The sequence below is a fragment of the Maniola hyperantus genome, chromosome 13, assembly GCF_902806685.2.
Source record: "Maniola hyperantus chromosome 13, iAphHyp1.2, whole genome shotgun sequence".
In the NCBI taxonomy this organism is placed as follows: domain Eukaryota; kingdom Metazoa; phylum Arthropoda; class Insecta; order Lepidoptera; family Nymphalidae; genus Maniola; species Maniola hyperantus.
Window position 1 is genome coordinate 8,427,377 of NC_048548.1, and position 27,636 is coordinate 8,455,012.

A 27,636-nucleotide genomic window follows, 5' to 3' on the forward strand; every position below is an offset into this window, starting at 1 on the left:
GTTCCGTACTACAGTCGTATTTTTTTGTCATTTTGCACGATAATTCAAAAACTATGATGCATAAAAATAAATAAAAATCTGTTTTAGAATGTACAGGTGAAGACCTTTCATATGATACCCTACTTGATATAGTCACTCACTTCGAAAGTTGAAAATACTAATTATTAGTTCATGACCACAATTTAATTTTTTTTGTGTGATCTAACCCTAAATTCACGGTTTTCAGATTTTTCCCCAAATATCAGTTATAAGATCTACCTACCTGCCAAATTTCATGATTCTAGGTCAACGGGAAGTACCCTGTAGGTTTCATGACAGACAGACGGACAGATAGACAGACAGACAGACAGGCAGACAGACGGTTTTTTTCCCTTATGTGTGGCTATACGACCAACCTATCTGCCAAATTTCATGATTCTAGGTCAACGGGAAGTACCCTATAGGTTTCTTGACGGACAGAGAGACAGACAGACAACTAAGTGATCCTATAAGGGTTCCGTTTTTCCTTTTGAGGTACGGAACCCTAAAAACGGGCCGAATTGAGAACCACCTCCTTTTTGGAAGTCGGTTAAAAATATCATCCTTCTTTAAATGTTTATGCAACAATAATCTAAAAGGATACCTTCAGTGCAAAATGTAGATGCTATCTCCGTAGTTAAGTACTCAATTTGAGAGAAGAATTCTCATTAAAAAGACATAGAGGTCAAGACCAGTGGCGCCCACATGGCTTCGTTGTCGCCAGGGTTTATTGCGTCTTTATCGACCCCGACTTTATAATTGCCACTTTGATAGCCTGCGAGTTTATTATTCTTACTATTTCTCCGTAAAAGGCTTCATTACGATAAGATTGACTTGCTTGTTCAATTTATTTACGCAGTCTTTCAATGCAAAAAATCAAGTCGACCCGTTTATTCGTTGGAGCTGAGAAATTGAAGGACAAATACACTTACGCATTTAAAACATGGATAGTTTTTCAAAAAGCTAGGGGTACACTCCATACATGCGAAAAGCACTGACAATTTTAACAATCTGTATTAGAGTAGGATATTGGATTAACCCAACCCACTTGAAACTGTACACGCCACTGCTATCTAGAAAAAAAATTCTGAGCACATAGATATTTAGACTAGAATGCATTTGCAGGAACGCTTCTTCCGCTAGCAAATTACTTTGTGGAACTAAAAAAATGCCAGTTAAACATCTTGCAGTATGCAAAATTTACGCAAAGGAAACGGATGTCCTTCTTTTTACCGCGGTCGGCACGGGGCCGCAGGAAACCTGACGCGCCGGCAGACTCTAACCAAACAGCGCTCCTTTGACACTGAATGTCTTGATGTATCCTTAATTTATGTTTCTATGATTGGTCATGGTTGAATAGCAATTTTATCCTATTGCAATACTGTGATGCATATAAAGATTCGCGTCAGTTGAAATCATCGATAGATCCGTACTTGCATGTATAGGATATGTGTAACAAAGGCGCCTTTAATCTTCAAGTTCTTGTGTCACAAGCAACTCCATTTGCTTTCTCTAGTCTCTATCAGCAACACGAGTAATACAATATTATATTTTTTATTGCTGGGCTATAAGTAAACAAGGTACTTGATCTTTTATACCTTATTTCATACTACGGGAATTGGGATATAAATTATATTATAGTCTGGTCAATATTGGCGTTCCCAACATTCGTACCAATTTTTAGTAAAAATTGGCCGGACTATAGTAAGATTTATATCATGTAGTTTGAAATAAGCTTAATACTTAGTTATCTATGATTAAACGTGTAAGATAATATTCCTTTATAAACTTTAAGAGGCGCGACTTAGCCTGTAAGTATTAATAATTTAAGTTTAACATTATAATATACCGTTATATATGTTTTGTAAAATGTTTATTGATAATAAAGAATTTAAAAAATAAAAAATAAATAAAAAACTTAGTCCGTTAACAATACAACCAATACAAGTCACTGATCGAAAACGGTGTCACATTGGCAATAAAATAAACGCATATAATATTCAAATGGCAATTTTCCGGTGAAAATAGCGGTCAAATAAATAAAGGAAAATAGGTTAACGTAAGATTTCTAGCAGCCATAAAACACTACACTATCAGCTGTAAAGGAACGTAGGTTAGCTACTAGGTATATGTTACTAACCTACTTAACTATATGAAGGCACAAATCTTAAAAGCTACTTACCATGAACCCATCTACTTGGATTAGCAGACTTCACACGTCTTTGAGAACATTATGGAAAACTCTTAGGCATGCAGGTTTCCTCATGATGTTTTCCTTCACCTTTCGTTCAATCCGCCAAAACAGACTCATTACAACACGTGGTATTCACCACCCGCACTCCCACTACTAAACATGCAGGAAAAGCAAGCAAATTCTGCAAAGTCACGCCTGCTTCAATCCGACATTTAATAAGCTTTGACTTACTTAAATATAACTTAACTATATACAGTAGGTACCTACGCCGTACGCGACAGGTTGAGATGGCAATCGGGGAGGGAACGTCCCGCACACCTGCACCCCGCCTCCCGCCTCATAACCCGATTGCCATCGCGTCGATACATAGGTGAAAACATAGTGAAAATCTGAAGTCCAGTCATCGACTAATTATAATAATAAGACAGGAACCTAGTATTTTTTATTAGGTTTCCAAAAGTCGTCACGTCGCGTCGGCAGTCCCCGCACCTATTATAAAATGCTAAAGTTCCTAGTAAAAAATTGCTATAATTGAAGCGTTTCTACGCTTCGCGAATTCTAGGCACGACTGTACCAAGAACGTCACGAGGCCGTTCACTTCCTTTGAACTTAAAACTTGGACGTAAAATCACACTTATGACTTTTTAACCGAGTTCAAAAAAGGAGGAGGTTCTCAATTCGACTGTATGTTTTTTTTGTCTCAATACTCTTTGTCTTGCCGTTGGGACCGTGACCAGTTTCGAAGCTTATTGATTAAATTAAATACTTAGCCTCAACAAGACGATAAGATAGAGATATCAAAAAATAGATAGGTATAATACGTGAAACTGACAGCTAATAATATTATAGTGCTGATTGTGAGCGCAAGTATTCCCATCTTTTTCTTATCAATCAATGTACTTAATAAAAAAGTTGGGCAAGTGCGAGTCAGGCTCGCGCAACGAGGGTTCCGTACCACAGTCGTATTTTTTTGACATTTTGCACGATAATTCAAAAACTATGATGCATAAAAATAAATAAAAAGCTGTTTTAGAATGTACTAGTAAAGCCCTTTCATATGATATCCCACTTAGTATATGTAGTAATATTATTTTGAACGTTGAAAATACTAATTATTTTATCATGAACGCATTTTAATTATTTTTTCAAATACACGGTTTTCGGATTTTTTCCCTTACGTCCGCTATGAAACCTACCTACCTACCAAATTTCATGATTCAAGGTCAACGGGAAGTACCCTCTAGGTTTCTTAACAGGCACGACAGATAGACAGACAACGAAGTGATCCTATGAAGGTCCTTTTTTCCTTTTGAGATACTGAGCCCTAAAAAACAGACTATCCTAATTTAATCTAGAATAGTCAAACCTCGTAAACGTAAACTTTTATTAAAGAATATTAGCCAATGGTGACTCATATTCCCCTTTCCCCTCCAACTAAGCGTTAAGCTTGTGCTAGGAGTAGGTACGACAATAGTTTAACTGGTAGGGTTTGAACCGGGGACCTTTCGGATTTCAGTCCGCTCCTGTAACTGTTGAGCTATTGTAGTTTAGTGTAAAACATCAGAATCGAAGCCAATTCGCCTTATCAGAAATCACTTAATGTGAGTCAAACTTTTTCACAGAAAACTGAATTATTTCGTCAAGCAAAATATATCTGGTCATTTACGGTGCCATAATGCGGCTTTTAATTTTATTATCTATTGCTAACAGTCCCTAACGTTTCACACATAAAAATTCAATATCACATACTTCCATCGGTGGTTAGTTCAGTGTGGCGGGCGCCAACATAATAATAATATTATTATTTGCAATGGAATAGCTCCCTCGTTTCCTGCCTTATCACTATTTAGGGCGATTGCGGTAGATTTAAATTTCTAGACACGTTTTATAATTTTAAGTTTCTAGATGGCCACAAGCGGTCAGTTTATTATTGTCAGAGAATCGAATGTATACATACCTACAAGAACATGTTAGCTCACACTCAATTAAATTTTTTTAATCATTTGTATAGGTACTTTATTATATTCACTAGATAGAAGAGTACAATAATTATTGTTTAAATAAAAGTGCGAAGGTAGATACAGCTTATCCCACTTTTGATGTTTGCATAATAAATATTTTTGACAGTAATTTTTTTAAATGAGTAAATATTTCCTAATATAATTTAGGGTTACTTTATTGTATACGCCTCTAAGTTACTATAGGAAACCACGCCATTCTAGCTTATCATAATCACGTGTTACCTACTCTGTGGGTTGGGAAGTAGGTAAGTAATATTATGCATTTTGATACGCGAGTTTTGTAGATACGTTTTACATTTTATGCTCATGCTTTTTAATAGACACTGTAGACGTAGGTACGAGTTTGTAACTGCACTGTTCCAAGTCATTTGTTTGTCTGTCACCTGAGTAAACAGTCAGTCCTCTCATTATTTGGATACAATTTAACTATGAAGCGTACCTATATATACACAAAAATATACTTTATTTAAGTACTTATTTGCAATTATGTTACGCAATATCACTTCATTCAGAAACTGTTTAATTTATTTATTCATAAAATAAAATATTCATTCATAGCAAATTTAAATATCTTCAAAGAAATTTTATTAAATAATAATATATATATATAATATTATCTAAGCTCTCTCTCTCCTCTCTCTCTCTTTCTTTGTAATACTTTCCTAGGATTTAAATCTAAAAGTGGTAAGACTTTGTTTTATTGTGTAGTTATAAAACAGGTATCTGCTCAGATACAGACAACAACGTCACAATGTTTAGTGAGAAATAACGTCATTTCATGAATGAATCATTGTGCCAGACAAGTACCTATAGTACCAAACACAAAAATTGATAGAGGCCATGTGCGTGACTGACTATCCATAAAATAAAACAAAAAACATGAATGAATAATTTCCTTATCATACAGCTGCTATGTGATTTCATTATCTACCAATATAGCGACACATAAAATGATCGAACTTCACTTGAGAATAATACCTAATTCACTATATAATAAATATTATACCTAAATTATAGGTACCTACCATCACAAATTCAAGTAACCTCAAACCTAAAATCTAAAAACTCAAAGATGCAGTCAATTATTACCACAGAAAGGAAAGTAAAGACTTTAAGACTAAATAACACAGAAATTATTTGTAAAAGAACTGAAATACTTTGAAGTGGTTGCGAAAACAAAATATTATATACAATAGTTAAGGGAACTCAAACTTTAAAATCACTAATATGATTAATTCAATAAGTGTAAAATGACCTAAGGTTAAAAATTTTGAGCATTAGAAAGACGAACCCGTGAAAGGTCTGCAAGTAGGTACCTACTTACATTACACATACGTAATAAACCGGTTGAAATAATCATTATACATAACTGGTTCACGGTCACAAGCCCTTATTAGAATCGTTCAATAATACCAATGTATTTTTAGTTTTTATACGTAACACTCAAAATTGCGGAAAACATACTGTAGACGTTATTTTGGTCCTAAATTCTACTCAACATTTTTTTACAAAAATAAAGAACCGTAAACCCAAGGTCGTCGATTATTACAGAAAGTTGATTCTTTTTCCAAAGTCTTAACATTAATAACTTCGAAAAAACCGGCCAAGTGCGAGTCAGGCTCGCGCAAAGAGGGTTCCGTACTACAGTCGTATTTTTTCGACATTTTGCACGATAATTTAAAAACTATGATGCATAACAATAAGATAAAAATCTGTTTTAGAATGCACAGGTGAAGACCTTTCATACGATACTCCACTTCATATCTTACATCTTACTTCGAAAATTGAAAATAGTAATTATTAGTTAGTAGTAGTAGTTAGTAGTAGACCACAATTTAATTTTTTTGTATGTCTGTAACCACAAATTCACGGTTTTCAGTTTTTTCCCCGAATGTCTGCTATAAGACCAACCTACCTGCTAAATTTCATGATTCTAGGTCAACGGGAAGTACCCTGTAGGCTTCTTGACAGACCGACAGACAGACAGATAGACAGACAGACAGACACCAAAGTGATCCTATAAAGATTCCGTTTTTCCATTTGAGGTACGGAACCCTAAAAACAAGCCAACTGATAGCACCGACTGTTTTCCTCCTTATTTTTTCTCCGTTTCGACCACTTATGGAACTACGGCGACTGACTGACTTTTCAATATCTCTGACTCATCTGAACCAGTTCAAAGAACCGTTGACGTATTCGATAGGTACATACATAGGCAAAAAGTTTTAGGTAGGTAACCAGTGTCGTGACTATTTGTGGTTAATACCATTATAGCTAGTTTCGAAGAAGCCTTGACGCGTCTTGAAGTCCACATGGCAACAGTAAAGTAACAAAAGCGAAATATTTAAAGTGTGAAGTATGATCACACACGTTTGTATATCGTTTCATACGTTACGTGCATTACCTGTCACGTGGAATGATTATAATAATTATTATTACAATCATGAGAAGCAAAGCAATATTAAAGGAATCTTGATTCTTGACTTGAATTATACCTACGACTATCGTTTGTGGATTAAGTAATATATGAATGAAAATATTATTAAATAATTATTTTACATAATTATAGTTTCTCTAAATTATCTTAACACACTTTGGATTTAAGCCAAGTTTTCAAAATTACTGCATCATGCCTCTCTAAAATTTAGAAAACAGTTATAATAGATCATTTCGTCGATCAATTCTAGAAGCATCTTCAGATATTTTATAACATTAAAATTAGATGAGAATTAGTAACGCCATCTGTTAGAGGATGGCAAACCCGCAGTTTCCCACAAAGAAAACCGTGTGACTGAAATAGGATAGTAGCTATAATACCAGTAACTATTTCAGACTCTGGTGTCACCAAATTGAAGCGAGTTGGCAACAGCATTAAAAGCGTTGTCGAGGACAAAGTTCATCCTGAACCATTTTGTAGGTATTTATATAAAACTGTATAGAAAAAGAATGCCACTGGTCTTAGCTGTGTCTTAGCTTATATTGATTTGAAAGAGCCATTTATTTAATAATTGATCCACCCTGAGCTTACAAGGAGTTTCTGAAAGGTCTTTGTAATGGGAGTCGACGCTACAAAGATAAGCAACGTAACCAAATAAAAAAAAAATATATAATTACGTATAATATTATTAATGTAACTGTTTATGATAATAATATAATAATAATAAGTGGTAATTTCCTGTTATGTTTATATAGTTGTAATTAAATGGATCTGACCAAAACATGTAGGTTTGTAAAATATAACTGGACTTTGGAAAATTATGTAGGTATTAGGATTTAGTATAATTACAGGGTCGTGAAGATCAAGTAGAATCAAGTCAAGTCAAGAGTGGTTAGGCATCTAGGCAAGCACGCTCCATCTTAGGCTGCCTCGTCATCTGCTAGCAGGTCTGATTGCAGCCAAGCGCTAGTCTATAAATAATATAAATATATAAAAGGAAAAGGTGACTGACTGACTGATCTATCAACGCACAGCTTAAACTACTGGACGGATCGGGCTGAAATTTGCCATACAGATAGCTATTATGATGTAGGCATCCGCTAAGAAAGGATTTTGGAAAATTCAACCCCTAAGGGGGTGATATAGGGGTACGAAATTTGTGTAGTCCCCGCGGATGAAGTCGCGAGCATAAGCCAGTAAAAAAATAAGTACTTTTGTATGTACCTGTAATGGTGTCATTGAAATATCGAGGTTGCTCACCCATTCAGAGTGAATGATCCCTATTCACATTTAATTACCATGTACCTTCCAACTGATATTGAATTATGTGGCGCCGAAGTTAAATGTATGTAAACAATCCGTTTTAAGCTTATTCGGTTTATTCGGTGGGAATAATTTACTACTGGCAAACAATCGGATTGATTAATGAACATGGTTTCAACTGGCATAAGGTACCTAATCGTATTCTAAATAAAGTGTACTTTCACTTTGCTCAGACGCAACTCAGACGTAAGGAGTTAAAACGTCTAGATAATAAAAATTGTCGTTTTAACTCTATCTTTAAGCAAAGTTAAAGTATTCTCTATAGATCTCATCTTAGCCTATAAGACAAGGAACATGCCTACTCTCTAATAGCTGCAAGAGGCGTACGTGATACATTTTTAGGGTTCCGTTCCTCAAAATATAATTTAAATAATTTTTCTTTTTTTTTTAATTTTCAGTTTAATATATTAATTAGATTTAGATAATATTTAAGGCTTAATCTAGTGCATTAGGACTATTTCCTGTAATGCTAGATTTAAGGAGTTGAATAAATAAATAATAATAATAAAAGGAATAACGGAACCCTTATAGAATCACTTTGTTGTCTGTCTGTCTGTCTGTCGGTCTGTCAAGAAACCTACAGGATACATCCCGTTGTATGAAATTTGGTAGATAGGTAGGTCTTATAGCAGACATTCGGGGAAAAATCTAAAAACCGAGAATTTGTGCTTACATACCACAAAAAAAATTAAATTGTGGTCATGAATTAATAATTAATATTTTAAATTTTTAAGTAAGATAACTATATCAATTGGGGTATTATATGAAAGGTCTTCACCTGTGCATTCTAAAACAGATTTTTATTTATTTTTATGCATCATAGTTTTTGAATTATCGTTCAAAATGTCGAAAAAATACGACTGTAGTACGGAACCCTCGTTGCGCGAGCCTGACTCGCACTTGGCCGGTTTTCAATACTGAAAATGAGTATCGGACGCATTCAAAATGCTAATAACTTCATCTAAAGTCGGCACTGACGTAACATGTACTTACACATTTTCACGATATCCTTGATGCTGGTGACGTCAGCATCAATTTTCAGTACTGAAAAATGCGATTTGTGCGTCTCTTGGGGGTTCAAGCTCTCACAGAATGATTTATTGTTGGGAAACAATTGAATTGGATAATAAACATTATACATATTCGGACATTTTCCTTTTGCTCTTGGCAAACGCTGAAAAATGTTTATATCTTGATGGGCGTGAAGTAGAAATCCCCACCTGCTTAGTTTCAATCCATATTAATGCGCCATTTCTGACGAACGAACTTGCTGCTCTTATTTAAAGACCAGGTTTATAGCTTAGAAGAAAATATCTCCTAAACTTTTTGGGTTACAAAAAAAAAACTCAAATAATTCCATTCCATTAGTCTGTATGCGTCCACAACTGGACACACTCAGGCCTTTCCAAGAGTAAGCCACCAAACACGGTCATCTGTCTTCCTCATCCACCCGCAGCTCCCCGCCACTTTCTTCAGCTCAAACTAACAAATAGATATTTTCAATTTAAGGACTCTGAAATATAAGAATCAGGGGGTTTTCTGTAGGGAAATAATTGATACTTAAACCACACACTCATGTGCTTAAACTAGTTATTAGACAGACTTACTTATAAAGAGTTAAACTTTCTAAAAATACTTAATAGTATAGAACTATAGACATAGACTTTGATCTAAACGTCTGTTTGTTTATATCTACGTGGTCTTGATGGAAAGCTGTGTATACTCCTCGAATCAGATTAAATGAACACAAACGCGTAATGTTACAACTTGGTTAAAACAATAGCTCTACTACTGTCACTCATTTGTCTGGAAGTGGACTAAATTCAGTTACAAATGTACAATAATGTAACTCTGAAATTCATTCGTGGATATTCTCATAATATGCCGACCGGTCTAAATATATCTGCAGCTCCATATCCTCCAGGTAAAAATGTTTACGTACATTATCCTGTTGCGGATTAAGATAATATACCAGCTAATCATTGTGTGATTGTGTTCTTCTTTGGATTTCTTCTTTCGCCGGTTCACTACTTAGCACGGGTCAATGAAAATGGTTTGGCCATAGTCCACCACGCTGGCCAAGTACAGATTGGCAGACTTCACACTCTCACGAGAACTCTCAGGTGGAAGACTCTAGGCTCCAACATTTGCTTTACAGGCATACAGGTTCGCCTGGAATGAATAACGTTTAACTAGCCTATGTCCATTTCGAATAATGTAACTTTCAATTGGTGAAAAAACTTCAAATAGGCGGAGGTTCCGGAGATCACCTACCACATACACACAAACTCACAAAGTTCGCACTCTTTCTGTATAATATTAAATGGAATGGTAAGAATATTCTTGGGAAAACAATGCGGTGAGGTTCTATATTCAACTCTAATAAGGTCGTAAATGTAAGATAGCATGTAGGTACCTATTTACGCGTTAGATCATTGCCCCTATCGTATACTCTATTAAAAAGTACCTACTTTAAGCAAGGTCTATTCCTGTCTGCAGAATAGAGGTCAAGCTAATACTTTGCATGTAAATTAATGGCATTCATCTTTACGGAAAAAACGCCTAAGAACACCCATCTCGCATATTTATGTCTGTTATAAAGATCTGAATGAGTGAGTCTAGTCTGATGTGATCTTTAGCAAAATTAATTTATACATTGAGGAGATCGCAAATTACTATAAAACCTTATAGAGTTGCAAGTGTCTGAACATCAAGCGTGCCGTAAAAATGCGCGACCAGAGAGCACCTCACTAACCTCTGCCACGACCTTGTAACAAAACGTCGAGGCTTCGATGTTACTGGCAAGCGTCAAATCCTACCTACATTTGACGCTAGGTAGCCTATGAATCACCTCTTTTAAGTCTCTTTTTCTTTGATTTACGTCATCCATAGCTTGACATATCGTCGATTCAGGATCAAACCGAGAGTTTCTTACACTTTAGTTCAGTCTGCGGTCTGCCTCTGCTAAATATCTCGCGTAATATTTAGGTCTATATTAAAAAATAATGTTGGGTGATCTTAAGCAAAATTAATTCAGCAGATATATGTAAGTAAGTAAGCATACAAAATTAATGGTGCAGTGTCTGTGCGATACAAAGTTTTAATTTCAATTACGTACAATTAACTCGGTGTAAATTGCCTAGTATATAATTAAATCGCGTATTGTCTCTTAAAGAACAAAGATTCTAGTTTGGTCACGCTTAGGTATTATTCGCCCATTTATAAGCTAATTTTATTTCCTAGTAGACACTTATTAAATGCCATGGCAGTATCGTTTAGTATCTTAACTGTGCATGCAGGTCGTACCTAACGGAAGGTAGGTATAAAACAACATCCTTTTTAACATGAGTTTCTTTATTCTAATACAGATCACTAGTTTCATTAAGAAAGTAATTTAAAAATAGAAACTGCTGTTAAAATTTACTTGTTTATGTTCAGTCCTGTCTTGGAAGGAAATAGACATTGTTGGTTTCCGACCGGAAGATGTGTGTTTTTTCTACAATATTTTCAATCGTACCTACTTATCGGTTATCTCGCCGATATTGGCTCGCCATTTTGCTCTTTGTAAAACAATTATTTCTTAATCCTGATGTCTTTTTCGTGAATTTGTGGGAAAATAAAATATCCATAGGTTTCTTCGTATATCGTCAACTTATTTGGTCATTGTTGCAGAGTTGTAATAAGTTTTCATACATGTTTTGCACGAGCTACTGCTAGATATCTGAAGAAATTTTCGATTCAGGTAGTTTGAAGTGAACAGTCGTTAGTAATTTTAGAATAATTGGCCAAAACGCAACACGATTATAGCTTTAATAGACGTAAGATAGTGATAGTATCTGCGTCACATGTGTTAATGCGTCACATATTGGAATCGTAAAATCTCTGGAGCTATAAAATTCATCCAGACATTTTTACGCAATCAAGGTGCGAGTACGTCTAGCTATAAGAAGTTCAAGTGCTTCGGGAGTCATTAATTTACAAAATATTTTTGAGGTCGGAAACGTTTGAAATGTTTTGGACGAGTGTTTAATATAGGTATCTACTTGGTTGGTGGAAGATTTTTCGTAAAAAATATAGGCGACGTGAAGACGCGTCGCGGCGCCACTGGCGGCGTTGGCACGGGAAGCCCGTACCCGTGTAGTGTTTGTTTGTATTCGTCTTTGCATCTGTTTCATTAAACATCCGCCTGTCTCAGTGCTCGGCTAATTCTCCCCACATTCAGAGCTAGTGGGAAAACTCTTTTCTATACACTGAGACGCCATTTTATCAAAGCAAACTTACGTTCTTTCAAAATGATTTTTGTGAACAATATGGAAAAGTGTGTGGTACTTTTGTTCGATATAAAAGAAGTGTTCAGTGAATCTCTTATTAACGTGCTGCTGAAAGATAGAGCGGAGGCCCTCCTGTAAACCAGAGTCATTCCTGCTAAAGACATATTCGAAAAAAGACTAGTTCGTTAGAGAAGGAGAATCAAAGCGCTGGTTACGCTTCTTATAAACTGTAATACAAATAAAACTTTCATAAAAAGTCAAATCAACGCTACTTGGCTGCTTAGTAGTGAAACTCGTAAATTTACAAGAGTATTCAAATAAAGAAAAGCCAAATTACTATTTATGTTTAGAAGAATGTCGGGGTTAAAAAGATGCATAAGTCAAGTTTCAATGTTTATGACTGGCAAACCTATCAACTCCTCAGAGTCGGCTTGGAGAGAAGAGTTACAGAAGTAAGTTCTATGTACAATTGCAATTTAGTTTCAATGTTATAGATGCCAACGACGCAACCACAAATTGTTTTGCTGATGTTTTCCACGAATACACTATAATATTATTACGTAGGTATATTGTGGTTTTCAATAGTCCACTATTTAGTTGTCACCAAGAACTATATTTAAATCTGTACCTACATGACTAGCTGAGGCCCGCGATTTCAACCACATCGTTTAGGTTTCTAAAAATCACTGTCACTCTAGCCTCCCGGGTCTTTAACTATATAATTATACCTACTCATTGCGAAAAATCACGCCGATCCGTTTATTCTTTTGCGGCGTATCCTTTGAAATACAAAGTAATCACAAACAAACAATCTTTCGCATTTATAATAATAAGATGGATATTGAAGTATAGTCATTTACGACTACGACAATATTATTTTTGAGGCATAAATTTATTTATGGAATTAAATCTGGTAAAATATGATCTGTTTCTTTTCCTAAACTAATTGACATTTTGTTCTTTTTATGTGAAAACCTTTTCAGCTCAAACTGTTTTTAGTTCACAGAACATATTGTGATGTACATATTGTGTAGTCGATGGCAATGAAATCACATAAAATTGTAAAGATCTGGTTATTTAAATTTACTTCATTTTCAGTCCTGTGTAATCACATTTATGGTAACAAATTAATTGCAATTCATTGCTTGATTAATGATCATTACTTAATTATATTTTATGTTCTCCGATAGAAATTATCTTGAAAACCATTCAAGGAACATCGTTTTCCTCACTTTCCATCGTTTCGAACAGAGAGAAAGAGAAAAATGTTTATCAACGAAAGATGGATAAGTAACTATGATATTTATAAAATTATAAGTATAGCCGATAACCGTTGGTAGAGGCAGAAATTCTGTTTATAACGGATTGCGAGCGAATTTGTGACATTTCATTTACCACATGAACTCGCTAAAATCAGGCTACGGTTTGTCAACTTGAAGTAGACGGGTCATTAGCGAGCAGAGCAACCATTGTCGACTCAAACACCACTCGACTTTAGCCTAATGCACCATGATGGTCAACAATCAACTGATCAATTAAGCTCGTTACACGATACCTACCTAGATTTCCATATTCAATCTAAATATATAAAAGGAAAAGGTCATCGTGACTGACTGACTGATCTATCAACGCACAGCTCAATCTACTGGACGGATTGGGATGAAATTTGGCATGAAAGTAGGCATCCGCTCAGAAAGGATTTTTGAAAATTCAACCTCTAAGGGGGTGAACTAGGGGTTTGAAATTTGTACAGTCCACGCGGAGTCCCACGCAAAGTCGCGAGCGTAAGCTAGTTTAAATATAATATGAAATCGCGTAAGACATTGCCAGTTGTGAGTAGAGAGTTTGAGTAATTAGCATTTACTTTTGGAATTTGAATTACCTAATACTTAATCAGGAAGAGTGTAGAAATCTAGAGAACCTAATTATGTAGATTTCTTCATCGCAATTAGCAAAGTAAATTGCGCTCAATTAGTAGAATTAAAAGCCAACAAAGGAGAAAAATATATTGACTATTTATTTATACGTCAAACACTGTAGTGGTAGAACTAATATGACTATTTATTTACGGTTCGTAGCCTTTCAATTTAGTTTCGGTAGTATTATTGATAAAACTTGCGAAAAGGTATATGACCCAAAGGTAATATATAAGCAAAAGTCCTAAAATCAGAGTAATTATTATAGGTACGTTACCTTTGCCAAGAGCTGGGCACGTTTGATAAAAGATAAAATAGTAAGTATCTGTAGTTTTAAGTTTACGTAATCCCATCATTACATCTTACAAATTCAACAATAATAATTGTCAATCAAAAAGTACCATTCCATTCCATTCCATCAGCCTGTATGCGTCCACTGCTGGAAAATCAAAGAGTTCCCGCGGGATTTTGAAAAACGTTAATCCACGCGGACGAAGTCGCGGGCATTAGCTAGTACTTTAATACATTGAAAAAATGAGCAGACAAGCTAAATGAAAAGGTATATGATACTAGAGGAACAGTTCGTTCGAATATCTGAATTCCGCTAAAAGGGTACTTTATCAATTTTTCATGAAACGCAATTATGTCATAATTTTTCACGTAGCTACATCCCACACATATTTTACGTTTTGTCTTCTTCATATCAATGTCTCTAGACTCTATACAATATGACGTTGAAATCTTTTGTAACTACCGTGAAGTGAACAGTGAACTCATTTAACAGTTAGGTATAATAGAAATAAGCCATACCTACGCCTCACAGAGATAAATCCAATAAAAGATGATAAAAGAGCATTCCTTTTTCATCATAATATTATGCGTTAGTCATTTATTTTTCTCATTTAAATGAATTTTAAGCTTCATGCTTCAGAGAGCTCATTAGTTATCTACTGTAGGTACTATACATTTAAAATAAGTAAATGATAAATTCATTCATTAATCACTGTTGAACAATTCTTGTAATATATTCTTCTGGTTTATATTTATGTATATTTAACGGATCGTAAACGTTAGATGCCAACCTTATATTGTAAGAATTAAAATCCGTCAATTGTAATAAAATAGTGGGAAAACATTTGGTAAATAATAAAATTATCTTTGGGAAGACTGCAGTAATACTATAACACAATAAACATTACAGAAATAAGTATAACGTCGATATTTCCGTTTATATTTTTCTGTATTTAGCAACTGTTAATTCAAATTATTTTTTGTGATTTTGGTTTATCATATATTACAATTAAGGATTTTTTCCAATTTTTTTTTCTGTAACAAGATTGTGCCCAAGACTGAGCCCAAAACTTGTCGGTCTCCTTTCGTTCTCTTAGTGGAATCGTATCGGAAGGATCTAGGAGCCCACTGCATTATTATCCCAAGAATTTTTTTACCATTGTGATTAACAGAAAGGGAACTTCTAAATAATTACTTTAAATACATATCAAAAATTGCGGACCGGCAGGAATCGAACCCGCGTCTCCTGGGATCGCACCCGACGCTCTGACCACTAAAGCTACGGCACGTTTTTTTGATTTGTAAGTTAAGTTTTAATTTAGTAGTTTCCTTGAAGTGTAGGTACAGCACTAAAAATTTTTAAAATATAACAGAAAGGGGTCACGACCCTAAAGAGATACTCATACACCGACTCAAAATTATCCGTTGTAGATTTCTTATTTATTCTTTTATCCTTATCCATATTCTTATAGGTAATATTTACACTTTTTGATTGTCGGTTGTTGGATTTGTAAGATGATATAGTGGTGATAAATAATTAATTACAGTACGCGGCAGAAAATAAAAGTCGATGTAGGTACATTATTTTTTGCCGCGTACTGTACGTGAACTTAAAACTAAAGGTATGAGGGTTCTAAACGCGGTCTGGTCTGAGGACTAAATTTAATCTTTTTTGATACCTAACTAAACAAGTATGGTATGACACGTAGAAGCTTTTTATTCATTCCATTCAGATTTGTACCTACTGGAAAGAGCTTTCAGGTACTCTATATGTCTATATGACCCTCACTTGATATTTATATCTCGAGTACTTAATTCCATAAAAATATCCATATCCGTTATCAATATTCAAAGGCATACTTTATATTAATAATAATAATCCGTATCATCTGACTTATCAAAGTTGCCCTAGTTCGATATTGTACTACTGTTAGTACCCTTTTTATGTTTATTTTAGAATTTAGGTCTCTTACTAATACTAGCAACTTTTTCTTGTTTCAGATACCGTAATGCCCGATATGCTGCAAGACGTGTCCGAAAGCGCGTCATCTTCAAGCACGGAGACTGCAACGTCGTCCAATGGAACGTGGCCAAGCGCAGGCGCCGATACCTCCAGGACATATTTACTACCCTCGTGGACGCACAATGGCGCTGGACGCTACTTGTGTTTGCTCTCTCTTTCATCCTCTCTTGGCTCCTCTTTGCCCTTATTTGGTGGCTGATCATCTTCACCCACGGCGATCTCAACCCTCCCGTAGACCCTCACGAACCATTTATCCCTTGTCTAAATAACGTTAACTCCTTTACTGGTTGCTTCCTCTTCTCAGTTGAAACCCAACATACTATTGGATATGGATCTCGAACTACTAATGAAGAATGTCCAGAAGCAATATTTGTCATGTGCCTTCAAAGTATTGTCGGTGTTTTCATTCAAGCTTTTATGGTAAGATAATCACAATTCTTTATACGTTAGAGATAATCGACTAAAAATTGAGTAGATGAAATTAGTGAAATAAAAGAGAAAATAGTGGTAACTTCCTATTCGAAACAAAAATATTATTTCAGAATATGTTGACGTTGTTTTATTAGTCATACAAACAGAATAAACACACGAGTTAAATGAAAGTTTGGCTATGAGGCAATTTTTTTAAATTTAATAAAATGAAAGCTTTTGATGTTGTAAAACGATGATATAATATTTTGTGTTGTCGAATACTGTAATAGTAAAAACCTGTTCTGTTCTTTATCTCTTAATAAAGAATTTTATTACCTAGAAACTAACACATGTCTAGAGAACATTAAACAAAAACTTTAAACAAAAATTATTATGACATCAAAATTGTTTGAAGGGTTTTTAAGAATCTTCCTGCTTCGAAACTAATATGATAAGTAAATATATTAAAATAAACTTGGAACCGAGCCAATTGTATTTAAAACCAATCTGTGGTCCAGATGCTCTCTTAATAGTAATTACCGATCGGCACTTACGAGTACGTTTACTCTACGTTTTTTTGTATTCTTTGATTTTCAGCCAATTGTTAAAAACTAAGAGTAAGAGTAAGAGTTACAGTTTAAATTTGTCTTCAAACTAAGAACTAAGAGTAAGAGTTATAGTATAAATTTTTCTTCAGCTTCACTTAAGACTAGGGTAATATAAGAGTTATATTTGATTTTATTAATTCTTGGAAGCGTTATATTTCAACGAAATACTTAAGTTGGTCCAACGTAAATAATAAATACTCACCCCAAAATGATGCATTCATTTTCACACAGTACAAAATATTTTGTTCTTATTTTAGGTGGGAATAGTGTTTGCAAAAATGTCTAGACCTAAAAAACGAACCCAAACCCTGCTTTATTCCCGGAATGCTGTGATATGCCTACGAGAAGGCCAACTGTGTCTTATGTTCCGCGTGGGTGACATGAGGAAATCTCATATAGTTGAAGCACACATAAGAGCGCAATTAATTCGCCGCAAGGTATATTATTACGACAAAGCGGAGACTGGTTAGTGATTGGGGATTTCAGTCAGCACGCTTCCAAATCTTTAACTTTACCCAAATCTTTCCACTATCAACTGGGATCGAAATCGTCTAAGTAATTACGAGTAGATAGATAGGAGTACGTTATCGAAGGTTTCGATTTCAATGATTTTGGAATTTAACTTTTCAAAACATTCTCTGTCTTGTTCATAGGTGGGTCTTATATTCGCGAAGCTGGCGCGGTCCAAAAAGCGTAACACCACACTCCTCTTCTCGACGAAAGCAGTTATATGTCTGCGAGATGGGGAGTTTTGCCTCCTGTTCCGTGTCGGAGACATACGAAAGTCACATATTCTGGAAGCGCATATTCGGGCTCAGCTTATTCGAAAAAAGGTGGGATATGCCTTTCACAACATTTGGCTTTTAAGTCGCTATTCTTTTTATATACCTATGTATAATATTTTGACATCGTTAGCGTTTTGTAAAATATATTTAAGACCCATCTATAGATAGCTTCATTGTCCCATGTTATGCATATTCATGTGGTAGATGTCCTTAATGCATATCATCGTTACTTTAGATATTCAAAAGTTAATAGGAATTAGATTCCTGACACAGCTTTGCCACACTTAAGTCTGCTTACGTAGAAACTGTACGATTGATCGCTAAAGATATTGGATCAATGCTTTAAATGTAAAACAGCTTAATAATATAGTAGATCACGTACACGTTGATTTATTTCATTCTGGATAATTCCATTGACGGTGTTAACCTTTTCATTTAACAGTCATCAATTATACGTAAATACTGGTACTGTATTTGCGTAGATTAAAACATTGCATGATTTAAAAGCATGAAACGATTAATTAATTAATTTAATATTATCTTTTTTGTAGTATCTAAGAGTGGCCTTACACATTCAATATTATTGTAAACTGATATCTGTAGTAATATTGGCGCTAATTTCTATATCTAAATTCTCTTTAATATTGCGTAGTATCAACTCAGTAAGCATTGTAAATAATATTGGACGTTAGTCTCCTCATAATCATTATTGCCATTAAAGTATTTTTTCTACATGGTGTTTTAAATAATTATTGTGGATTTTAACAGATCACAAGAGAGGGGGAGTTGTTGCCGTTTTATCAACAAGAGCTGAAGGTTGGGGCTGACGGGGAAGAAGATCGGTTGATGTTTATTTGGCCGATGACAATAGTGCACAAGATCAATGAGAAATCGCCGTTATACAACTTGTCTGCATCGGATATGCTAAGAGAGAGGTTCGAGATTGTTGTTATGTTAGGTGAGTGTCCTTTTATAAAAACAAGTTTATGAAACTATTCTAAATTTCTGCATATCAGCTTTGATAATTTCTGGATCTATGACAGAGGGATAAACGGATGTAAAACGAGGTGATTCTAGTAACGTACAAATTATTATGTATTTACTGAATTTAGCTGAACAAAAACTACGAAATTTTCTGATTCATAATGCCTAAAGAAACCTAATGCAGAGTAAATACCAGAATATTAATAATCATTTTTAGAAGACAAATACAATCAAAGTCATCTCATTGCTTTATTTCAGAGGGTGTCATAGAGTCAACAGGAATGACGACGCAGGCCAGAAGCAGTTACTTACCATCCGAGATCCAGTGGGGCCACCGTTTTGAAACCATGGTGTCATTCCGAAAAGATACAGGGGAATATGAGGTGTGTACTTAATTTTAAACTCCTAGAATATTCGTTCTGAATTCAAAGATCTGCATCTACCACATATTTTGGATTGCTCAATTGATTTTAACTTTGCTGACTCCGCAAAAATTTCAAAAGTCCTAGAACACGTTCGGCTGCCATTTATTTAGTCCAATGCATCTGAACATGTGTGTTTGATCTGTTTTTAAATAATATAATAAAATAAAAGGTTAGGAGTCACTTGGATTATATCTAGAATATATTATACTTCCACTGTTTATTAGCCTACATGTTGGTCAAATGCATTGGCCCAAATTGTATTTATCACATAATATATTTTATTTACAAAATTAATAACGAGGTATCCTCATTCGTATATATACCTAATTATCTATGGGTTTTACCTTTGTAAATTTTATTCTTTCCTCATTCGACTTGTTTATCTTCCATTACATTAGAAATACAATTGAATATTCTTATCTTATGATTACGATCATTTACAAAAGTAATAAATCACGATAACACACCATTAGCTCTAGAATTAAAACGTGAATCCATAAAACTGTAACTACAATGCAAGTCAGAATTGACATCATCACTGATGTCATGTTTCGTTTAGATATTGTTTTCTGAAAGTAACGGGCTCACACCTATTTTACACTTGCTTTACACATAAAGTCATTAACATACATACCTTCTGTACTTTAACTTTTATCAGTCAATTTTATGTTCCTTTTTAGAGTTCCGTACTCAAAGGGTAAAACGGGCCCCTATTGCTAAGACTCCGTTGTCCGTCCGTCTGTCTGTCCGTCTGCCTGTCCGTCTGTCTGTCCATCTGTCACCAGGCTGTATCTCATGAACCGCGATAGTTAAATCGCGATTAGTTTAATCTATTGGTGCATGCTTTATCGATGGGTTATGCATTTGACTACCCAAAATGTTTTGTAAAAGTTTACTTGACCAAAAAGCAGATTCTGTTTATATGATGATAATTTACAATTCATTATGGATTATTATTTAATAAGGGCTTTATCGCCTTGAGCTTGAGAAAATCGTCCATAGTTTTTTTTAAATGTGAACTGTGAATTATATAGTTGAATTTTTTCTTCATTATTTAACTAATTATTTTGTCTTTGTTTTTTCCTTGACCTTCTCATTTTTAACTCCTTTAAAATTTCATGGCAACCGGTAGTGTTACAGATAAAATATTAATACGTAGTATCAATCCGTTATTGTGGCTACGATATCTAAACTAAACTTTTAGTTACCTACGGGACTAAATCTGACGTTATCCTTTTCTGTAGGAAAAAATATGAAACGGAACATTTTGATCTATCATTTTAGTTTCGTAAGTAAACCTACATATCGTGTACAACAGACAGCCACATTATCTTTCGTACACAGAGAAACTATGGTGGATCTTTGACTTTCAGCACGGCTCGTGATCTGGATTGACTGTGTACAATCGCCTATAGTTTTTAAGGAAACTTTATACCTATATTTTTTGTATGATAAATTTAAATTATTTTTAGGTGGACTATACGCGATTCAACAACACATACGAGGTGGACACGCCGCTGTGTTCCGCTAAACAACTCGACGAGTTGCGAGCCACGGTCTCCACTTCGCAGAAACTGGGTATGCCTTTTCCTTAGCAACTACGCGATTTAAGGCCTGGACAGACACAAAGCGTAACGGCAGCAAGCACGGCAGAACGCTGTATAGATATAGTAACCGGCAAACAGCTTAAAAATGCGGAGTATAGTAAAGTTTTATAGTATTTTGGCGTACTGAAGGGGCGCAACGGGATTTCTTCCGCACGGGAGTACGCGATTGATTAATGAGTCAATCTTTGTTCTCCACACTGCCATCTTTATGAGAAACTGGATCACACCAGCCCTCTTTCACATGACTCCTAACCGCGCTTCGCAGTGAAAATACCTCCTTATATTTTTGGTATAACAACTGGTAGGACCTGCTACCGACACGCTTTGTGTATTTCCAAGCCTTAAGTGTATTTGCATAATTTATCTCACAGATAATATTATGCATGTTCTTAGAATTTCCATTCAACTAAGTTGAGCTTTATGTTATTTTTTATTACTTAACGTTTCTGAAAATCTTCGTGGCTTTGTTAATGATCATTTGCATCATTATTTCTCAATGATGTAACTATACAATTTTAGTTTGTTGTAATTATTTCTATTTCTAATCATATATATACTTCACCATCCGTATAGGTGGGTTCTCCAATAATAATAAAGTTCTACTGCCCGAATTTCTGCGGCGTGCTTATCTTAATGGAGAGTAGCCACCTACGTAGGACATAATATAGTGCAAGTATGTGCCCCAACACAGGTGTACTTACACTTTATTTCCTCAATATCATAGTCGGATGGGACACAATCTGACAGCGCGATGAAGAGATGAAGCAGGGTGGCTTCATACTTTAGGTACTAAATAAGTTATATTTTTACAGATCGCATGTTAGGCACCATTCCAAAAACATTCTCAAATGACACACTAGACATGAGCTCTGTCGACTCAATATCTCTGGATGAGCATATTGAAATCAAGATCCCTGAAGCGAGAGTAAGAGAAAACAGACTCATGGCTCAAACCAACTTCGTGCAGAATGTCAATGAAAAGTTGAGAAACACGAGTCATACACACTTAGCAGTTGAGAACGGTCTAGAGATATTTAATAACAATCCACCAATAACTGATGTGAAGGATAAGGAACACGGACACATGCACCGAAGTCACAGCCACGCCAGCATGAAGAAGCCTCATGGTCTAACTCCGAATGGTATTAACCATGCGGGGAATGGACATGATCATCATAAAATCATTAAGTAAGTTATATGAAACGTATCCTTCTAATCCTATACCTACTAAGTACTTGCTAATTTTAAATACGAAACTGTTAGTTTTTTTGGTTTGTTTTTTAATCACCCCGCAACACAGAGACAGATCGACGTGGTATTTTGTATGGATATGGATTATAACGTCATGAAGAGTGACACGTTTATCTTTGAAAATTATTTGTGTGTTGGTTTGTTGTTTACCTATTCATTTGTTGGTTTGAAATAATTTTTTGCGTGGATATAGTTATAGACCTGAAGAGTGACATAGACTACTTATCCCGGAAAATCAAAGAGTTCCCACGGGATTTCAAAAACCACATGGACGAAATCGTGGGCATTAGCTGTTAGTAATTAAATTGGTAATGATAAGTTATTTTTGCGGTGATAGCCTAGTGGTTAAGATGTCAGCCTAATCGGGGGTCAGTGGTTCGATCTCGGGCACATATCTCTAACCTTTCAGAGTTTTGAACGTTTTAACCAATTAAATATTAGTTACCTACTTACTTGGTATGAAAAACATCGTAAGAAACCTGCATGCCCGAGAGTTTTCCATAATGTTCTCCGCACTTGGCAAGCGTGGTGGACCATTGGCCAACTCCTTCTCCGTTCTCGTTCTGAGAGTGAGGCGACGATGGGTTGATGATGATGATGATGAAGTTATTTTATGCACATATTATAATTTTGCAGATCACCCAGCGAGAATCACATAACAGAGAAGAACGCAGCGGCTCCAGTCATTCCCATCCTCGTGACGTCAGCGGAGGCCGACGCCTGACGCGCGCGTGCTGCCCAGCCCGCGCGCTGCCCGGCGCGCCCGCGGACCTCACACGTGCGCTTCTGCGACCACTGCGCTGATACTGTTGAAGTAGATAAGTAAGCGAACCTTTGAAATCACTGGATTTCAGCCTTTTTTCGTCGTTTAACGACATAAGAAAATGTGTATTGAGTAAGTGTATAATTATGTCGTGGCTCGATCAAGGAATCACTTCATAAAATACCTGATTATTTCATGAAATGCCACTAGTACATGTAATAGCACGAGTCTCCTCTCAACGTTAGAAGGGTTTTGGCCATAGTCTACCGCGCTGGCCATGTACGGATTGGTAGACTTCACACATCTTTGAGAAGATTATGGAGAACTCTCAGGCATACAGGTTTCCTCACGATGTTTTACTTCACCGTCAAGGCAAGTGATATTTAATTACTTAAACGCACAAAACTCCGAAAAGTTAGAGGTGCGTCAAAACTGTAGGGTGCACATAAAAGATTTTACAAATAATGCAAAAATTAATCTTTAATTCGAATATGGCCCAAAATGAATTTGAATCCACGCAGTCTTTTTTGTCTTACCCCTAATTCTAAGATCTGGCCACGACATAAGTGTTTAATATCATATAATAGAATAATTTATGTGCCTAGAGCGATTTATCGATTTATACTGTCGTTATTTCATACTGATAGGACTTGAAACTAGTTATCAAACTATACCTGCCCTAAACGCGTTTGGTGGGCCTACAATCAGTGGAACTTTGACTTCATAACTTACCCATATATTTATTGTCATATAATTTCATATTTCAAGCTATGAAATCTTATAAGTCTATCTTCGTTTAACTCGAAGAGAGCACTAAAAATATATACAAAGGTATATTTTTGTACGTTTACATAAACTAGTAAAAATTGTGATATAGAAAATATTTAAATAGAAAATATAAGCCTGCATCTTAAGGATTGACTAATTGTGTAAGTTTGTTCATAAGAAATTCAAAGCAAACAACGTGCCAAATTTTATGCATTAATTATTATTATTACCTACCGAAGATGAGTCAAAATCCTTCCAGTATTTTTTATGTGTCACGTATTTATTTATAGAGTGAGAGCCAGCGCGTGCCAGACCTTCGTTATTTTATAAAAGCTGAAAGTTTATCTGCGTATTGTCCCCAACAGTGGTAGTAACATTTGTTTGGATGTTTGTTTGGATCATGGTGGCTTTGGGAGATTTCCGATAATGAAGGTTTAAAAAAATGTTACGTCAAAGTAAGTCTATTTTTTATATTTTCTTCGGAATAGTATGTATTAGAAATCACATCATGCATTTTTCATACCTTTATTACCTGCCAAATATCTCCCAAAGCCACCATGGTCCAAACAAACGTTCGTCGCAGTGATGGGGACAATACGCAGAGAAACTTTCAGCTTTTGTCAAATAACGAAGGTCTGGCACGCGCTTGCTCTTAGTCCATTAGGTATTTTCAAATTTTAACATTTTGTCAGAAGCCGGCGTCTGTTTATTATACTGAAGAGTAATACTTTTGTATAATTTTGTCTACTTCAACAATATCATTGTTTTTACGGTCTTAGGTACTTAGGCCAAGTATTTATTTAGAATACATAATTTAGTAAAATTAAAAGACGGGGTGTTCAAAGATCTATCAGCTTTAATTTATTGGACTCATACTTACTTACTTTATACCCTGTCTTAGTTTGTAAGAGTTAAACTTTAGCAGTCTCATAAAAAAATAAGAATACCTAGTGCACTTAGGCATTAAGACTTACACTTTTAATCTACTTTTTCTTAGTTGACTTAAAGGGTTTAAGCCGAGTATTCATTACGTTATGAAAATTTTATTTGGCTATCTACCTATCATGGCCGAAGCTCTAGACCTTTGTGGCAGATGGATGAAGGGACGGACACACAGAATAGGTTTCAGTTTGGCCCACTTTGGGTACTTATGCCAATCTTTAGAACCTAAGCAGATAATAGTAAGATTCGCTTACCTTTTAAGTCAGCTAAGAAAAAATAGATCATAGATTAATTTCAAAATTGTATAATTTTTGTACTTAGTTTATTAAGAGTCAGCCTGAATTTGTAGTGTTTTTATTTTATTAATGGGACCGTAGAAGTACCTATAATAATTGTTTTTCTATCAAAAGTCAAACTAGAGATAGAAAATTTTCCATTTAAAAGTTCAATGTCGCGTAAAGGTTGACTTGAATGTTTAATCGAAATGACCGTGGTTGAACCGATTTTCCTTATAGCAAAGTCGAATTTACGGCCCCTGTTATGAAGGTATTTTATAAAATTTTATTATACCAAAAGTCGTACCAGTTATGTATTGGATTTTTGATGTAGTAAATGGATATGATCCAAAAATATTTTATAAAAATATGTATCGATCTACAAAATGTACAAAATGTTTTGTATTAAGTATAGCTTCTTTATGCCAATTGTATAGAATAATTGAAAGGTGCTACCACGCCAAGAAGAGTGCTTTTATTTATTAAATAACTACTTAAGTAGGTACTTCAGATAATTTTTGGCAGCCAGATTTGGTGAATTTTTCAGTTATAGAAATAGATTTTTTTGGAAATTGTAATACAACTTATATCGAGCATACCTATTTTAATCACCTAGGTATTAACTGTATAAATCATACCCACATATTTTTGATTATATTATATGGGTAAAAATTATTATATAAAAACAGACATTCTGTTTTTTGATTATGTGTCAGATGCTCGAACATCGGATTTTAAATTTTAAAGAACCCAAACGTAAGGCTTATTCAAAAGCTATATATTTTTTCACCTATATGTTTTTTCTTTGAAGTTGTAGAAAATTCACTCAATTATGAATGCAATGATGCCATAATAAGGCCTGTTGCCGTAAGGTCCAGAGGTATTATCCTGTCTTGTAACTGACCCTTAAAAATCTTGTATAGACACATTGCTTTCAAATTGAGGCATGGTCTCGTTAAGTACTTACCTATTTATGAATAGTTAATTTTAAAGCCTTCGCAAACGAGCCAGATATTTATTGACACTTTCCGTAGTGTACAAACACCCTACTACACACACATCGACCACTGAGGCTATGGACCAGCAGGGTGATTGTAACTCAGTGTCTAGTACTGAATGATAGCCACCGAGCTCATTTGATATTTATCTTTAATCCATTCAAGGTTTTATGCGAAAAATCGTTTTGCTACCACTCAAAGAAGCAGCAATGTAGAACCAGCCAATTGTCAAATTAACTCCGTGGCTATCATGACACTCAGTTAGCGAATCACCCCGCTGGTCTGCAGGCTGTGGCGAGTGGCCCGTTTGTGCGTAGCCTTAAACGTCTTCTATTTTCCTCTCAAAATCTTGCATTAATTAATTTTTATAAAACACTTATTGATGTAATAGAACTAATTTAACATTTAAGTGTTAGTTTTACTAATGCTTTGATTTAGTTAACTGAGAATTGCATGTTTTACCTACCTATTCACATGTCAATTTTATTTTATGAATGATTTGGTTGTTATCTAGTCTGAACTCCTTCTGTAGGTACCTACTTACCTACCTAGATTTTTTGAAATAATTTAGAATAACTATTAGACATCTTGTAAGAGACAGTTTTTATATCCTGTGAAATATAGGTAAGGTAGGTTAACAGATGAATAAACTTTTTTTAATTTGGGTTGAATTTATTAAAAAATAGAAGAATGGAGAGGACGGATGATAAATCAAAGACATTTATTTTATAAATGATCTTAAACCAAACACTACAAATACAAATTATTATTGTACCTACTACTAGATGGTGTAATTAATTACCTATATTTTTTATCCCGCTTACATAATATTATTTTATTAAAGATACCTACTATGTATCATTTTGTACACAGTTATAATTTTATTTTTGGGTATTTTGATATTGTATAAATATCGCCACGTGACGCTATTATAAAATAATTTTATTTGGACCCTTAAATTTTATTAGACACCTACCATAAAAGTCTGGTAGGTACTTTTAGGCTATTTTCGTTAAATATTCGTACCTAACGTCTCGCAGATAATATAGAAATGAAAAATTAATAATATCAAAATGTCGTGGCTGTTAAAGTTAAAATGTCTGACACCAGGGCATCAGGGGCCCAAGCGGCGCGGGCGCCGCTCTTTAGTTCAATGTAAAATTAAGTCAATGAAAAGCTTAAATCTCGCTGATAAATAATGTATTTTATATATATTAAATGGCGGTATTCATAAATCTTACACGAGTTTCATTACCACCTAAATCCTTTCTATTTAATTTAAGAATTTAATGACTACATAAGACAGAGACATACCTAATAAATAA

At 34.9% G+C, this 27,636-nt stretch overlaps 1 protein-coding gene across 4 annotated transcripts in view; it reads left to right on the forward strand.

The window, feature by feature from the left end:
• Irk1 (Inwardly rectifying potassium channel 1) overlaps window positions 1–27,548 on the forward strand; it is a 47,924-nt gene extending 20,376 nt beyond the window's left edge. The window contains exons 1-8 of one of the 4 annotated variants that reach the window (XM_034975063.2): window positions 12,000–12,716; window positions 16,473–16,914; window positions 17,771–17,950; window positions 19,067–19,256; window positions 19,541–19,665; window positions 21,180–21,285; window positions 22,127–22,502; window positions 23,202–27,548. In XM_034975063.2, coding sequence (XP_034830954.1) covers window positions 12,607–12,716; window positions 16,473–16,914; window positions 17,771–17,950; window positions 19,067–19,256; window positions 19,541–19,665; window positions 21,180–21,285; window positions 22,127–22,502; window positions 23,202–23,289 — 1,617 coding nt within the window. In that variant the 5' untranslated portion in view covers window positions 12,000–12,606 and the 3' untranslated portion in view covers window positions 23,290–27,548. Of the gene's footprint in view, window positions 1–11,999; window positions 12,717–16,472; window positions 16,915–17,770; window positions 17,951–18,166; window positions 18,347–19,066; window positions 19,257–19,540; window positions 19,666–21,179; window positions 21,286–22,126; window positions 22,503–23,201 lie in introns of those variants that run through there. The other 3 variants (XM_034975062.2, XM_034975061.2, XM_034975060.2) reach the window with 3 other exon arrangements.
• The last annotated feature ends 88 nt before the right edge of the window (window positions 27,549–27,636 follow it).